Source organism: Colius striatus, chromosome 2, assembly GCF_028858725.1.
Source record: "Colius striatus isolate bColStr4 chromosome 2, bColStr4.1.hap1, whole genome shotgun sequence".
In the NCBI taxonomy this organism is placed as follows: Eukaryota; Metazoa; Chordata; class Aves; order Coliiformes; family Coliidae; genus Colius; species Colius striatus.
In genome coordinates, this window is record NC_084760.1 from 14,341,043 (window position 1) to 14,359,007 (window position 17,965).

At 39.7% G+C, this 17,965-nt stretch overlaps 1 protein-coding gene across 2 annotated transcripts in view; it reads right to left on the reverse strand.

The window, feature by feature from the left end:
* SENP6 (SUMO specific peptidase 6) overlaps positions 1-17,353 on the reverse strand; it is a 79,073-nt gene extending 61,720 nt beyond the window's left edge. For both annotated transcript variants that reach the window (XM_061989807.1, XM_061989806.1), the window contains exon 1: positions 17,130-17,353. In XM_061989807.1, the coding sequence (XP_061845791.1) occupies positions 17,130-17,187 (58 nt within the window). In that variant the 5' untranslated portion in view covers positions 17,188-17,353. The remainder of the gene's footprint in view (positions 1-17,129) is intronic.
* Between the last annotated feature and the right edge of the window lie 612 nt (positions 17,354-17,965).

Below are 17,965 nucleotides of genomic sequence, written 5' to 3' on the forward strand. Positions count from 1 at the left end.
CCCTTGTCCTGTTACTATGTACTATAGAAAAAAGGGATGCCCCAATCGCCTGACACTCACCATTTAGATATCTGTAAATTTTAATAAGATCTCCCCTCGGTCTCCTCTTCTCCAGACTAAACAGCCCCAGTTCCCGCAGCCTTTCCTCATAAGGAAGACGCTCCAGCCCCCTGATCATCTTGGTGGCCCAGTGCTGGACTCTCTGCAGAAGTCCCCTGTCCCTCTTGAGCTGAGAAGCCCAGAACTGGACACAGGACTCCAGACGAGGCCTCACCAGGGCAGAGGAGAGGGGGAGCAGGACCTCCCTCGACCTGCTGGCCACACTCTTCTTGAGGCATCCCAGGATGCCATTGGCCTTCTTGGCCACAAGGGCACATTGCTGGCTCATGGTTAATTTATTATCAATCAGGACTCCCGGGTCTCTCTCTGAAGAGCTGCTCTTTAGCAGTTCGACCCCCAGTAGTTCAACCCGTTTCACTCTGTCACATCCTTCTTAAATATTATGCCATGAAGACCTCCAAAAGTGTTGTCAAAGTGAGTGAAAGCAATTCCTTGTTTCACTTATGGCCTCAAATTCTCCAAAGCTACCTTTTATAACTTGATTGTCCAGGGTAACTATAGATACTTGAGAAACTTTTCTGCTGAGTTCAAAGAAATACTTCACAATAGGTTTTATGCCTGTTCAGAGCTAGTAACCTTTTTTTTTTTTGGCCTGTTATAATTATAGGCTAAATCCACCTGCTTTTTTATTATTCTCTATTTCCATAATTCAGACAAAACTTCACATTCAAAACGGAGGACTTTTTTTTCAGACATTTCACTTCACCCTGCTGTTTATCCAGGCCAACATTTGAAGTCTATTTAAATAAGCAGCAAACGTTGTAAGCCTCCAATAGTATCTTTAAATAAGTCCCAAGCTGTCTGCAAATACTTTACACTGCGGCTCCATTTTAGTTTCTTTTCAAAAAGTGTAAGATTTTCTGTAGTCTTTTGTGTTAATTGAGTATTTCTATATTCAGTGGTTTGTCCACCACCACAGATGAGCTCAGTTGTCAGTATGTGAGTATGACAGTCTCAGCATCCCAGCTCTGGATCAATTTTCACTCCTTAGCAATCTTGATCCTACCAAAAATGCAAATCTAGAAGTATACCATCATGTTAGTCATGATGTCCCCAAGTTCACTGAGTTCCTTGTCCAAGATTCTATTTTGTAGTAAGACTTAAATCTGGAACCTCTATGATGCAATTTTTACTATATACACTATCAAGGCCATTTTAATCAGCAAGACAGATTCACATTCTGAAACAGTCAAATAGCAGAATTGGTCCTTAGTTATTGAGTTAACCTCTGTCCACAAAGAGCAGCATGCTGGAGAAGATTTCACTAGCAATGACAAATCATTTTTCTTCCTGCTACAAGCTCCCTTTGATGCTGTTATATCAAGGGAGGTAAGCACTTTTGAGCCCAAGAAACTAGATGGAATATAAACAGACAGCTTAAACAGGTGCATCTAATGTATTTCACTGCCTTTTTTTTAAACAATTTTGATCAGTTACCTGTCATTTTTAAAAAGCCAATAATTTCCTGAAAAAATAACTTGCATTTTAGTTTTTGTTAGAACTTTTAGGACATGATTAGCCACATCCTGAAACCAGCTTTCTAAAATTCCCCATACAGTCTTTTTGTGTAAAATCCAATTAACAAATTTTGGATTACAAAACAAAGTATGCTTGTAGAAAGAACAGAAAGCAGATTAACATCTTGAAGTTATTGTGTATGGGCACTATTTTGCAAAGTCTTTTATGAGAAGTTTCTATCATTCAACAGTGTCATTAAGCAATTCTTCAAAGAAAGAAAAAGAGTTCACAGTGAATCTCCATGAAAAAAAGATTGAAGTTATAATACATTTTTTAAAAAATCCTTTAAATTCTTCCTGTCTAAAAACACTTAAGTGACATATTGGTATTTAGTAAATATTAGTGTCCAACAGAAGACATCACCTCAGGAGATTATTTTGCATGCCTTGTACCTCGTGCTCTAAGGTCAATCATTCCATATGAACCTGTATTATAGCTCACCAGAAAAGCATTTCTATTCCTAGCTGTACTGCGCTTGCAAGGTTTTGGTAGTGCAGGTGAGCTGAAGGGGTAGCTTCAGTGAGAAGATGCCAGAAGCTGCCCCCATGTTAGAAAGAGCCAGTTCCAGCCAGTTCTAAGACAGACTTGCTGCTGACCAAGGCTGTGTTCATCAGTGACAATGGTAGCACCTCTGGGATAACATATTTAAGAGAGAGGGAAACTGTTGTACAACCGCAGCCAAGAGAGAGGGGTGAGAATAGAAGAGCAACAACATTGCAGACACCAAGGTCTGTGGAGAAAGATGGAGAGGAGGTGCTGCAGACACCAGAGCAGAGACCCCCATGCAGCCCATGGTGGAGCCTATGGTGACGCTCTGCCCCTGCAGCCACGGAGGACAGAGGGGAGCAGAGATACACCTGCAGTGCAGGGAGAAGGTGTATGCATCTGACGGAAGCTGTGACCCTGTGGAAAGCTCACACAGGAAAAGGTTCATGGCCAGACCTGTGAGTGAGTAGTCTGCTCCTGAAGGACTGCACTCTCTTCAAAAATGCTGGAGCAGCATATGAAGAACTGAAGCCTGTGAGTGGGACCCCATATTGGAGCATGGGAAGAGTGTGAGGAGGAAGGAACAGCAGAGACAACATGGAGTGAACTGACCACAACTCCCATTCCCTGTTCACCTGCACTGCTTGGGGGGGAAGGGGTAAAGAAATCATGAGTGAAGTTGAACTCAGGAAGATGGAAGGGGTGAGGAGAGGGTGTTTAAAGATTTGGTTTTATTTCTCATTACCCTACCCATTTTGCTTGGTAATGAATTATTTTCCCCAAGTTGTGTCTGTTCTTTCTATGATGGTAACTGCTGAATTATCTTCTTGCCCTTATCTCAACACATGAGCCTCTCACCATATTTTCTCTCATCCTTCTTACAGTTGAAGAGGGCAAGTGACAGAGCAGCTTGGCAATCAGGCAAGGTCAACCAACCACAGATGCCAGATGCATTTACTGGCCACACAAAGAACAATTTTTCTCGGAAAGCTACTTTTTCAAACGTATCACTGGATTGCCAGAAGAACTCCCCACCACCCCTGAATACAACAGTAGATACTTTAATGTTTCCATTACAACACAGAAGCTTTTACAAGTCTTTTGTCTGCTAAGGTCACATCTCTTCCTGTCTGTCCAAGAACTGCCCTCATTATGAAACTTAAATCAAAGATAGGTTTGTTTCAGGACTAAGGTGTTTTTTCCAGTAGGACCTAAATTTATATTATTTTCCCCAGTTACACTGGTAAAGAAATAATACAAGTCTCATCTTACAAATGCTGAGAGCATGACAACTGCAACCAACTTATTACTCATTCCATCACTCACAAAAAATGCAAATTAATTTAAATGTGCTCAAAAACACTTTCTTCATCCAGACTCATATTTAGGTAAATTAAAAACAATGCTTTCTAAGCTTTCTAATCTATTTTTCATTTAGAGTCATCACATACATTTTTTAGAGGATATAGCAGTCATAAAAATCTGACACTGAAATATTTTTTAATTGTTCTACTTTCCTCATTGCTTTATCATTCTTTCAGGCGTGCTTCCTCAGACTTCTACAAAAAACAGTTTTTATCTTCCAGCCTTGATACCATCAGCTCTAGTACATTAACTGTGTAACCACAGGACGGTTGTATTTTCACATTCTGAAGCAGCACTACATGAATGTTTTTATGCATCTCTTTCTAAAAGCTGGGGTTTCTTGCCCCTGTCCTGTGCTCTGTCTGTCAGCACACCTGTTTCTTCACTGAGAGCAAACCCGTGGAAGGAAACTAATTCAGACAAAAATACCTCGAGGGGAAGCAGAAGTTATATTTCAAGCATCCCAGTTCCCTCCTCTGTTCAATCACACTATCACAGCACAGCTGTGACAGTACAGCAGAGGTAAGGGACAGCAAAGAACTCAGCTTGTTTCAGGCACTAAGGATACTCAAGAGATGTGCATGGAATCACAGAATCTCTAGGGCTGCAAAGAACCATAACAGTTCATCTAGTCCAACTCTGCTGCCAGAACAGGGCCAGTGAGTGTGGGTCACACAGGCACTCATCCAGGTGGGTTCTGAGTATCTCCAGAGAAGGAGACTCAACAACCCATCTGGGCAGCCTGTTCCAGTGCCCTGTCACCCTCACAATAAAGGAATTCTTCATTCTATTTCTTTGGAAGCTCTTACATTCCATCTTATACCCACCACCCTTGTCCTATTACTGGAATTCATTGAGAAGAGCCTAAACTACATTTATTGATTTAGAGATTTATTGCTTAAAAGATGCTTTAACTTTCTTCTTCCTAAATCAGCTGCAGATGCAAAATAACCTGTCAAAGTCACTTCCAATGATAGGTAGTAATCATAAACTGGTAGTAGCTGAGATAGTACATGAAACACAGCATTCAGCAGCGTTCACTTCTATGATACCAGTCTAATGGATACAAAGTATGGACATTTGCATATGAAGACAACTTTTATTTCTCAGATATTCCTTCAAGAATGTGCTGTCAACAGAAAACAAGTGATAAATACAAAGTATCCACTCCTGGGCAAAACATTTGCAAAGAGAAAGCATTCATAAGAGGTCTTCAGTTTCAAGATTAAAATCTGCATATTCTGATAAATAACCAGCGGTTTTCTTCAGGATTTTCTATGCACATTGGGTTGCTTACAGTGCAGAATATTATGTAGAAAAATTATGTAGACTCGGGAACACTGAACTGTGTAAGTCTGATCATTTGATGAACTGTGTTTAACATTTGCTAAGTATTAACAAGGAGCAACAAAGCAGGATAAAAAGAGGACAGAGCTTTGAAGTACGTTAAATATTTTCTTTGTGATGTCTTTGAAAGTCTTCCAGGTAAGATACCACACAAGAGACAACTAGTGTTTCTTGACCTTTTCTACCGATTCTCCCAACAGAGATGGGGGAGTATCACCTAAGGACACTGCCCTTATGATAGCATCAGAAAACAATACAGAAGTGCTTCAAGAGGATTTCTTTATTTACATCAGCAGCAAAAGGAATGCTACAGAAAACATGGGCCCACTACTCAACAAGATAGGAACCTAGTGACAAAGAATATGGAAAAAACTGAAGAACTTGATCCTTTTTGGGTTTTTCGTCACTCCAGATTTCACTGGTAAGTTCTGCCCTCTGACTTCCCAGTTCCCAAACTCTTTCAGCAGAATATGTGGGAATGCTACATCTCCTACTGTCAAGGAAGATACAAATAAGGAACATTTAAGCTAGTTGCATGTGTAGAAGTCCATAGGATCAGAGAGGATGTACCTGACAGTGTTGAGGAAGTTTAGTGATGTCACTGTTAGGCTCCTCTACATTATCTTTATAAGGTCACTGCATGAGAGAGGTTCCTAATAACTGGAAAATAATTTTATCTATCTTCAAGATAAGCAACAAAGATCATCTGATTAACTACAGGCAAGCTGGCTTCACCTCAGCCCAAGAAAGTTATTGATCGAATCTTCCAGGAATTCATTCCCAGCTACACAATGACAAGAAGGTGAACAGTCAGTATGTATTTTCCAAGGGCTAATTGTGCACAACTAACCCAACTGCATTCTGCAGCAAGATGGCTTGCTCTACAGGTCAGTGGAAAACAATGGGTACTGTAAGGCTTTTGACATGATTTTCCACTGCGTCCTTAAAGCCAGACTAGAGAAACACGGACTAAGCAAATGAATGAGAATGTGAGAGGAAAAGCAGCTGGACCACTGGGGTCAAAGGGTGATGACTACCAGCACAAACGCAGCTGCTAGTATCCCTCAGTGATCAATACTGGAGCTGATACTGTTTCATTCCTTTGTTAATCAAGATGCTAGGACCAACTGTACTCAGCAAATTTATTTTTTACCATGACGGTGCTCATGAGTGGACCATGAGATGTCGTGGAGATTAAATAAAGTCCCAAGCAAACTGCTCTAACTGGTCTTGGTTTCGACAGGAGGCTCCAACACACGATTCCAACCAGCAGGCAAGTAAAACCAGTGACTACTCATAGGTACAAAGCATGATCTAGGGCAACTGAACCACTACAAACACTTCCAAAGCAAAGTACTTCAGTCACTTTCCCCTCTTTTTCTCTCACTAAGTCTGTTAACCACTCAAACTTTCCAGGCAAGCAAAATAATTCAAGTAACACCAAAAGCAGGTTACAACAATAAAGAAAAAAAAGAAACAAATAAAAAAATTATATTTTCATCTCCACTGTTATGAATTTATATAATTCTCTATGTGCATAAGACATCTAATGCTGGACTGGAGATACACTAACAAAATCAGAAAGGGAGAAGAAAGGTACAGAGTTTTTATAGGAAAATATAACCATAGCAGAGATAGCTTCCTATTTTATAGAAAAGATTGGAGGATAAAAAGGTTAGGTAGGCCAAAGACAATTTCTGAACTGTAAATTTACTCTCAAAATGTGAAAAAGTATATAAAGCTAATAAGCCATTTCAAGGAAGATGACACTTGAACAAGTACTCTAGAATATTTAGAATATTATTTCTGTAGCAAATCAGTATGTGATGTTAATCACGTATGATCCCAAATTCTGAACACTGAGTTTTAGAAGATAAGCAAAACACCGCAGGAAATCTTACAGTACGTTATACATCTGATTTAAACACTTCTCATTTTAGACTTAGTTATGCACCGTGGGATCCATTTTCATAAAAAAATCTAAGCTCGTACAACTGAGAATATAGCAGCACTAAACAAACGGTAATCTATTTTTAGAAAGTGCTGAAAGGCAGTTACATGCAGAATAAAATTAATAACTCAGCCTGACTACCGGGAAATGAGGCAACCAACACCCTGAGAAGGCTTCCAGGTGCTGCAATAATTGGAACGTTAAGGTTGAAATAATGCACTGTATCTACAAACCAAAAGCAGGAAGAAAAAGAATCTAGAATTTTTATTATTTAACACTTCTGGATTTATGCTACAAACTTTTGAAGACTATGTCAGATAGATATTATTCATTCTATATAAACATAGAGAAATTAGGGTCCAGAAAGGTTCCATGACTCCTACAAGAAAATAACTTGTGAATGTAGGGGAAAAAAAAAAAGGAAAAAAAAGAAACTCTAAAATGCAATTAAAGCAGGAAAGAAAGCAAGATTTTTTTGTTGTTGTCAAATGTTTAAAATTCACCCAAAATGAACAGGAAAAAAAGAAGTACACTCAACAACCTAGAAAAGCTCTGTAATTTAGTCAGAGGAAAAAGGCATGTTTTAGAAAAATCTGAGTAGGGAAAGGATGAAAGGAGGATGAGAAAGTTAAACTCTAAGCTGTGAGAAAAAATTGCACTTGCCTTTCTGTAAAGGACAAAGACTTGCTCTTTTTCCTCTATTCTTAGTGATAACTGGCAAACTTTTATACTCATTTGAGAGGGCAGTCTGCTGGATTAGATTGCTGATATGGATGAAAAGTAATATAGTGTAGCTCCACCATCACTTCCCCCCCCTCCCCCTTCCCCGCCAATCCCCCAGATTAGTTTTCCGCCAATTTAGTTCCTTCAGCCAACTTGCCATGAAGCCAGACAAGTGCCAGTGTTGACTCAAGTGAAGCTGTGAGAGCACGGTCTCAGGGAGGGGCCACAGAACCGTCACTGAGCAGCACGGAGCAGTTAGCTAGGCCCGGCTGTGTTGTGAATCCCCGGCACAATTACTCACATGGCCATACAGTATGGCCCCACACATGGGGACTGCTACAAGTTAGAAAGTGATCCTAGAAATAAGCATACAGTTTAAAAATCAAGTAAATCATGGTTGTTTATAGAAAAAAAAAAATCAGATAGAACGCAAACACAACAGACTCCTGCTCATGCTAGACACATTATGTACTTCGACTTCCTTTGCAACTAATGCAATGAGGCATGATGCAATGCAACTACACTAGTGCATTAAAAACACAGAAATCTTTGTAATGGAAGTATCAAACTCCATTAGATGTAAAAATCAACAAGTTCAAGGAATACTGACAACTGCTAACTAAATCAGAGCATGCTAAAATTCACTAAGCAGGCTTTATTTTTAAAAAGCTAGAAAATAACCTTAATATCCCTGGAAGAATAAACTTTTTCTCAGTAAACTTGTAAGGCAATAAGATGAGGAAGTATCATCTGTCTTATGTCAGAACTAGTAATCTCAGTTAAAGATTTATTGTCCCACTGTGTAAGGTATATGCAATCCTAATAACCTGGACCAGAGTAGTTCAGAAGTTCACTTTTGCCAGTTTATTCCTAACTGTAAAGGATCCTTAAATTCCATTTTGAGTAGTAAATCTTGGTAGAAATAAAGTTACAGTGGACTTCAGTGTTTCCAAAAGATCTGCAGAAATTGCAAAGAAATTGTAAATACGAAATCTAACATCTACTACATAGTTTCTCACCTAGTTGGCCCTTGAATAATTTTTCTGTTACCGTGATGTTGAATCCTGTCATCAGTAGGATACTCGTATTTTGCTAATAAGTCATAAAAATTGAACATGCCAAACAAACACAACATTATATACTACAACATTAATAAAAATCCCATCAGTAGAATAAATTTCAGTAAAACAACCATAGGACACCAGATAAAAACATTCTCATGGAAATAAATATTTTTGCAGTTGTTTCTTACAGACATAAATTTCTAAGATTACATAATATTCATGTCATATAGTATTATGTTTTACCACACTAGCAAAATATTTTTGGTATTTAGCCTTCCTAAAACATTGCTGTTGTAAGTCTTATTAAAAAACAAAGCCCTAGGGAGATTTTTCTCCAGCTACAGTTTATATGGTCTGAAAAGAAGCAAAAAACCAAGAAAGATTCTCACAGATTTTCTGAACCATCATTCTTCTTTATTTATAATCATTCAAGATTCAGTTACAGAAAGATATCCCAAATTCTATGTCTTTCACTTCAAATTATTCTTTCATAGGAAGTACTAGGACATGCATTTCGGAACGTTTCCTTGAGTCATGCACCACTTACAGCACTTGTTCGTTAACCTGCTGACCAATGTGGGAAGAATAACCAAACCCTTCAGTCTCCAGCCCTCAGCATAAACTTGGTTTGCACAGAAGTTAACCTCTCATTTAAAATAATTGAGCTTCCCTGGGCAGAATAAAGCTGTTTTTACACAGAAGCATTTATTCTAAAGTTTAAGTTATGCATTACATCTTAACCTGACTTAACAGCTCACCAGAGAAGGATGAAAGGGAGAATGGCCTATTCCTCTCACATGCAGAATCTGTCTGCTCTCCCCAGTCCAAGCCACTGTCCTATTTCTCCAATTACCCTTCAGTAAGCCAATTCAACAGAGGTTTGGCAAAGTGCCAGTCTGGCAAGCAAATTCAACCTCTTTGACAATAAACTGGTAAGTCTCAGGGATGATGGACAGTATGAGACATACCAGGAGGCTGGAATTTGGGGCCGAGAAGCAATAGGGAAAGCGAAGTAGACCTCTTCCTCTCCCCGACCTGCAGCAGTGAGTCCTAATAGCAGCACAGCTGCAACACATAACTCTGATCGGTTAATTACATTCTGTTAGTCCCTATGCCCAAACCAGTTAATAATTTTAAGCTTTTAAGAACAGAATCAATAAATAGTTGGCATGCAGCTTTGCATCCAAGATGTAGTTGTACCATGGTAAGATAAAAGCAGCAATGTCACAGTTCACTGCTTTAGGGAATCCATACACTCAAGTTATCATTGGTGATATGAGACAATAGCATCACACCTCAATAATTTTAATATTCTTTCAACAGTTTAATTTGAAAGTATTATTTTCAAATTCAATATCCACGCTGCAAACTGCTAGTGCACATTAACTGCAAGACGGCAGCACTCCTACATTTACAACTCTTTAAATAACCAACTATTATATAATATATAACCAACTATCATCCTATATAACATGTATCATATACATCATATATATTAGAACACAATTCCTTCTAGAGATTATTTAGAAAAATGTTATTCAAACAACAGCATTGCCAAAATGCCATCTCTTTAACTCACAGCCGACATTGCACTATAAATAAAAGCAAACCAATTTCTCAAAAGTTATTTGCTCTTCATCATTCCTGTTAGCTACAGTACCCAAATAACCATTAGCCATTCTGTATTCTGATTTATACTAGACTGAATTCCATTTGGCACACTCCCCAGTTCTGTGCAGGGAGAGAACACCATACAAGAAAATTAAGTAAGTTCTCAGTATTTTTATGACATTCTATAGAAAGTAATCAAAAGACAACTCACAAATGTGTCTATGTACTAATGAACTACTAAGCTCTACTTAATGCTAGTACTTCTCAAAAAAAGGCTTCCAATCTAAACATGTGTCACTGAATCAGGTAGTTACTTAATGATTAAAAATACACTACTTGATTTTAACCCATTATTTAAGAACTGGTTATTTTTTTCACATTTCCTAAAGGAAATGAAATTTTGTGGCTTCAGTAGCAGAATGAAAAACATTTTTTATCTTCTATTTAGGAAGGATCAGGGAAATAAAATTTGCCAGATAATTCTTTTTGCATCATGCTATCCATCAACACAGGCTGCTGAGCACCCACTATGAAAGTGACAAGTATCCACTGTGAATGTGACACAAGCAACTGACTTAACCGGCACAGGGTATCAGCTTTGACTTCACTACAGCTTAAGATGGGCTTCACCTGGAAACATTACATATGCTAGGCTGCTGTACATATTAAGCAGAAGTTTAAGAACATACGCTTTTAAAAATTAAATGTGCAAGATAAAACTAGATTTAATTCTATATTATGAATAAGAATAGTAACATTTTTACTAGTGCTTTAAATGTCTTAATTTTAAGCAAGAAGTATTTAAATATCACACAGATTTCAGCTTATTTAAGAATATCCCATCCTTAAAAAGTAAATTTCCAAAATGAAATCAAATAGGTGCTAAAATGTAGGTCAAAAGAAAGGAAGGAACTTCCCACTTCTGCTTCACACTCCCTCCTCCCAATGGAAGAGCATTCTAGAACAAGTACATTTGCTCTTTTCCCCAAAAAACTTTGTTAATCTCCACAGCCTCTCCCATAACAGCTGAATTTTTATTTATCTTGTTTTCTCAGACTCCTGCAGTATCTTAAGCTATCCTGTACACTCTTCCACTCCAATGCATACAGAGATGAAGCCATATGCTCCCCACATAATGAATCCTAGAGCTGCCCTGATCCCTGACCAACTGCTCAGACAGCATATATGTAACACCAGTTAACAGCAAACCAAACCATGCTGAGGCAAAACTGAAACCTTCACTTCAGGGAGAGAAATTTTGACTTCTCTGATTTATGGAAGTGGGCAAGTTTTACAGAAGTTCTAGTGATATTTACCTGTGAGATACTTACTCCTCTGCAACAGTTCTTAGTGGGAAAGGAGGAGCAAAAAATTATGAGAGATGACTCAAAAAGCCCTTGTATCCTTACAAACCAGTATTTGCAAGTGACAAGCTTGGTAGCTAGTCTCACATTACAGCAACTGCTACAACACAAACCTTGACACCTCTCAGTTACCTCAATCAACCAAGAGATACAGCTAAAAACCTACAGAAAAGATAAAGTCTGATATTACACTGGAATCCATGCATAGTCTTCCAGAAACCACAGTAATAAAAGCCAAAGTTGTTGCTGAAACCATTACAATAAATAATCCATTACGTTTTACCCTTGTACATAAACAAGAAGCACAAGACTAAAATTTCCAAATAGGCTCACCATAAACATATTTGTGCAAATGTTTGCAAAACGTTGCTTTACACTTACTATCAAGCCACATATTGATGTTATTACTACTACTTTGATATTTATACTTACATAGAGAAGAGTGCAAGGATCTCTTTTAGCAATGTTCTCTTTTTGCTTTTATTTTTGCCACTAAAAAACAATAGAACTTCTCCGCATTTTCTGAGGAAGGACCAATACTTTCCTACCAAATCCAAGTGCCAGAAAATAATGGATGAAGCATCCCATACAAAACAGTTACTCTTACACCTGAAGCTTCTATGTCTTATTTTGTGCAAAATTATTATAGCAGCAGCTACTTAGGAAAAACTACCAAACAATAAATGTATCCACAGTGAAAACCAGAAAGCTGCACACAGATGCTTTCCAATTTAGGAAGCTGAGGAAAGACTGGACTCCTAGAATACTACATCTCAAAACTAAAAAGAAAGTGACTGTATGTAAGAGGACTCAGGCACAGGCTCTTATTTTACAATGCACTACCAAGCATATCACAATGTACGTTACAGAAGATTAATAGATAAATTAAGTTTATTTTTTACATATTTCTACATGCTTTATGAAGCAGCCTTTCTTAATATTTCATGCCACCTAGCACCCAAGTTAGTGTCTTATTTTTTCTATGTGCCAATCTAACAAGATAGTTTCAATTTGACTTTGATGAGAGTTAGTTCTCAACAAGTGGGTTTCACTCCTAGAAAATAATCTGTCATTAAAGTCAATGAGAAGGTCTCTTATTCTTAAAACCAAAGGAAAGTACAGCTGAACAAAGGCCTGAGAAGATGGATACACAGTGCTGGAAAGAAATTCTGGATGGGTCAGAGGACTGGGTGTAAGCCATGGAAAGGCACAAATATATTATTTTTTAAGAGAAAACCACTCTCAAGAAAAAAAGAAAAAAGGAACAGAACATGTCTAGACATTGATGGGACTGATGCAAATCAGAATTCAATAGTATAAAGGAGGAGTTTGGAGTATGGTAGAGACAGAAGGTGAATGATACTTGAAATGTCCCTTCCCTCATTTTCAAGCTAATACTTATCTCTACTGTGTCAAAAAAGTGTCAGAGACTGTTTCAGAATGATTACAACAATTTAAATTTCGTGGTTAAGATAAAAATAAAGAAAAGAGTGACAGTAGGTAGAAAATTTTCATGTGTTTTATCTGAATTTAAACTACTCTGTCCTACTAATTTGTATTACTTCTGTCAGAGATTTTGCAATATGATTACAAAAAAAAAAAAAAGGGGGGGGGGGGAACCCATGACCACCATTTGAAATGCAAATCTGTGTCTACACACAAATGCTGTGTGTTTCTGTAGCACTCTGGAATCTCAGCTACCTTAAGAAAATTCACAAGTCTACAACCATCCCTTTGGTGAAGACAGTTCTTTACAGGAAAGCTGAATAAAAACCAAAGCATTCTAGAGTCCTCTGGCAGACAACTGTGAAGATTCTGCTACTAACAGGTAGTCCACATAGTTTTCATACTGTTATTTGGAAACCTGTAGCCAAGAATATGGAATGAAAATTGAGCAAATTCCTGTCAAGGACTGTGCTGAAATCTCTTAGCAGCTCTGAAGCCAGAGATTGGCAACATTCCTTAGAAAAGTCCTCAAAAAGAAACTTCAGTGTTGGTTCTTGGTATCACTACTGTAACCACTAGAAGGCTGAAAAAAGGAGTAAAATGTTTCTCCATGCTTCTGGAAAATAAATGCATACACAGGAATACTTTAAAGTTTATTTGTTATCTACTGCACAAACATAAGGAAATTTAAAAATTTAAGCCTAGAAAAGGGAAATTACAATGTACTTGCAAAATGGTAGTATTGAAGGAGGCAGAATATACCAAGGGCTCCCATAATTTTTCTCCAGGAGTAATGATCAACAGTGCTGTCTATTGCTACATGCTGAAAAATCCCCCTATTCTAAACTCAAATAGATTTACCTATTATTGTTTTATAATTTAGGTGTGACTATCAACTGAGAAACAGAGGAATTCCTGCAAATGGAACCATCTCCACTCACTAAATGTCTAGCTCTCCAAATCAGGAAAGAATTCACATGCAAACAAGACTACTTTATTAGTGTGAATTTCTGTCTATTCTGTCCATGATTTAAAATCTTACTGTAGGAAAGTGAATTCAGAAAACGAGATTAAAGTTCTACTAATTCCACTTGCAAATTATCTTAAATTACAAAAATAAAGTATTTTCCACACTTATGAATTCTAACAGTCCTGACACTGCACGAAAAGTAAACACACAGGTCATGTATATCAATCTATATGATATATATCAACTAACAGCATTGTTCCAAAATGGTGACATATAAAGCTTTAAGGAGTCAAACATTATAGTTCTAGGGATCTTTTTCACATTTTCCATAAAAGTCTATACAACGCATCATAAAAAATGATGACACATACACAAAACTGGACAAAATCCATGTATTAGTATGAATCATTGTGTTCAAGATAGCATTACCAGAAAGCCAACAGATAAATCACTTAAGGAACACCCTTCCAGAAAGACTGTTTTGTTTTTATTGGAGAATAAACTAATAAAAATATTAAAAGTGAACACTTTAACAGCAGAATCACAGACATATTTCTTCATGGTAACATCTCCTACATTAAATGAGAGAAAAATAGTACCTTACTGGACATGTGGAATCGAAACAAATTCTGAACAACCATCATACTTCAAGGAAATTAATTTCATTTAAATGTATGTTTAAGTCTGACTGATAATCAACATAAGCATGACAGCACCAGAAGTTTCTGTGTACCTATATTTACACATACATACACACATGTAAGTACATATTTAAACAAGCCAGTTTCCATTAGACTGAGTTCAATTAGTGATAGACCTAATATCCATTTGGCACATAATTCACTTGCTTTGCACATTAATGGCAGAGATGGACACAGGAGTCCTCTCCTTCCTCTCTACCAGCCAGTAACACTTCCAGAAACATCAAGTAAACAATTTCTGTTTGCTTGCAGACTTCAACAGTCTGTGAAATATACACACTCAGACTAGTTACAGATAGAACTCGAGGCTCATGTACTAATCATCATCTTGCAACAGAAGTTATAGAATTATAGAGCAATTATTTGGTTGGAAAAGATCTTTGGGATCATTGAATCTAACCATTAACCTAACACTGCCACTAAACCATGCTGCTAACCATGGCTGCCATACACAGTCTAAGTTCCTACTCTGCATACTTTTACGCTCATTTTTGTCCACGTTACACTTGTTTCACAAGTCTGACATTCTCGTGCTTGTCTAGTCTTTGGATAGTGGTGGTTCTAACACCATTAAGTTGATCTAATGTAATGGTGTATGTTTCCAGACTACAGATTGCAACCCCCCATCCCACCTCCATATATATATTCTAAACCTTTACTTTTTCCTGTATAGTCAACATTTGATACAAACCTCTCAAATAATGTCCAAAAGCCTACTTTTCTTTTGCTTCAAACCAGTACAAAGCTTATCAGCACTTAATATATCTGCTACAGTACCATCATCCCATTTGGACTTGGGCCACTCTCAGAAATTTTTTGTTATCACCATCCATACTAGGTTTTCTTCACATATGCATGCATACTGGCACAGTCTCAGGATTTCTATCACATCATCAGTCCTAAAATTAACATGTCTACAAACAATGAGGAAACACAAAACCAGCTGGTCATTCAGTTCACCAATCATGGAATACTGATGCTTTGACTGGGGATGCTATCTAATGTTGTGCTGATCCTGCTGTTGGAAAGAGATCTCATAAGCAAAAGAATGTGTGGATGCTGCATATGAAATCTGTCTCTTCTTAGCCACCTGTCCAACTAGCCAAGGTACACACAGAAAATAGTGACTATTTACCACCACAGCAGTTTTAGTCATTTGCATAAACCTCACTATATTCTGTGGAGATGAGGAAAAAGAGTGTCTGCATTTCTCCGATTAACATTTTAAAGGTAGAATGAGGGAGATGAGTGACAAGTGATGTCCTTTATTAACCATGAAGAGTTTCTAAACATTAGAATTTTGGAATAATTATTTGAAACAAGTGCTATTCTGTCAACACGGTACTTCTACTCCACAACTAGTAATAAAAACCTAAACCCCAAGACCCTGCAGCAAGAGAAAGTCTGCAAGAGGTATGTTTTGTACAATATAGGTACTACCAAACCTTCAATGCTGAACTTATCTCTGACTTCAAAAACTCTACTTATGAGGAGTGATTTATTTCATTAGCATACATTTTTCTTAGCTATTGCTGCACAAATTTAGCAGAATTTAGGAAACTATTGGCCTACATTGTCAGGATATGTGCTTATAGCAATTTTGCAAGACTACAACAGCAGGGGTTTTTTTTTAATCGGTCAGAGTGTAAATGCTCAACAGTTGAAGATATTCACATTTCAGGAGACTTTTGATTGCAATTAAGAGCTTTACAGTGACTGAAAAAACACTTCACCAAACCAATACATTAAAAAAAAAATTACCCAAGCCTTTATAAATGCTAAAGGTTTCTTTCAGTTGCAGCTGATAGATTCATCGACAGTGTATCAGAAACATAAGAAATTATTCATCTCCCAAAACTAACCTCAGTCCCAAACCTTCAAAGTAGCATTTCAGAAGCAGATGTGACTCGTTTTATGGTAGGGGGAAAGGGTAAGGGCTAGGCCGGAGCCTGGGAGAAGACTAAAGGCAGAGAAACGCAGAGGGGAAGTGGCACAGCAATCCTCCCTTCCTCTCCTCACCTAGCGCTAACCTTGCCCGGCCGCCCAGCAGCCCACCGCCCCTCCGAAAGGACTCCTCCCGCGGTAAAACCGGCCCTGCTGCACCAAGCCCAGGCTGCTCTCAGCCTCTACAAAGAAAACACTACACTTCCAAAGCCTCAGAACATTAAAAAAAGGAAAGAAAGAAAAATAAAAAGAATAAGAAATGAAATAGCCCTCACTAACCCCTCCCTCAAAAGCAGGTCTCTTTCACCAAACCACCCCTTACGGCACCCACCCTTCCCCCACCGCAAAGCCACCTCTCATTGTCGTCGTCCCCCAAAGGGGACTCATTCCACCCCCCCCCTCGATGCACACATACGCCCGCCTCCCCCATTCCCCAGTCTGTACCATGCCCCTTGCTGGTTGCCAGAAGGGAAACGCAGCCCCTGGGCCACGTTCCCCCCCTCTCAGCCATGCACGCACCTTCCAGAAACAAGCTGTCTCTGCAGCCGCCGCCGCCGCCGCCGCCGCCACCGGCCATCTTCCCGCTGCCGAGCCTCGCTCCCTCACTCCATCGCCCAGCGAGGCGGCGGGGCCTGGCCCTTCCCCCGGCCTGCGCGCTCCGGCGCCCACCCCCACTGCGGAAGGCTGGGTGACCCGCAGCGGCGGCGGCGCCGCCGAGGCCCGGCCCTCTCCCGCTCCCAAGTCCGCGCGCACGGCGGCCCGGGCCGCGCTGCCTTCCGGCCCCTGTGCAGAGGAAGCGGCGGTAGCGCGCCCGCTCCTCCCTCGCCGCGCTCGCCGCTAGCAGCTCCCCGAGCGGGTGCCAGCCGGGTCTGGCCCAGCAACCGCCGATGGCGCCCAGCGGGGGAGACGGGCCTGGGCCAGACTCCGCCGGCGGCGCCTTGGAACACACGAGGAGGATGAAGAAACGGTGCGCGCCGCACTGCCGCCCCTCTCCATGAACGGCGCGGCCGGGCCCCACTGGCGTGTCCCTGACGAGATCCCCGACTCGCTCTCTCGCCCCGCCGGGCGTCCGGCCCGCCACCCGCAGCGGGGGCCGTCGACTTCTCTAGCCCCTAGACGATAAAATGGCCGCAGCAGGGCTGCGCCCGGCAGTGCCTCGGGCACTCCCGCTCCCCCCGTGATCAGCTCCGAGGCAGCAGCTTTTGGGAGGTGAGGAGGTGGATCGGACTGCGTAAAATGAATGAAGTTTTAAGAGTGCGGGAGTCAATGGCACAGGATTGGGGCCCGCTGGTCTCTCACCTCGCTCACAGGCAAAAGGCCACAAAGGTCGTAGGAATTCTTAACAGAAATAAAAC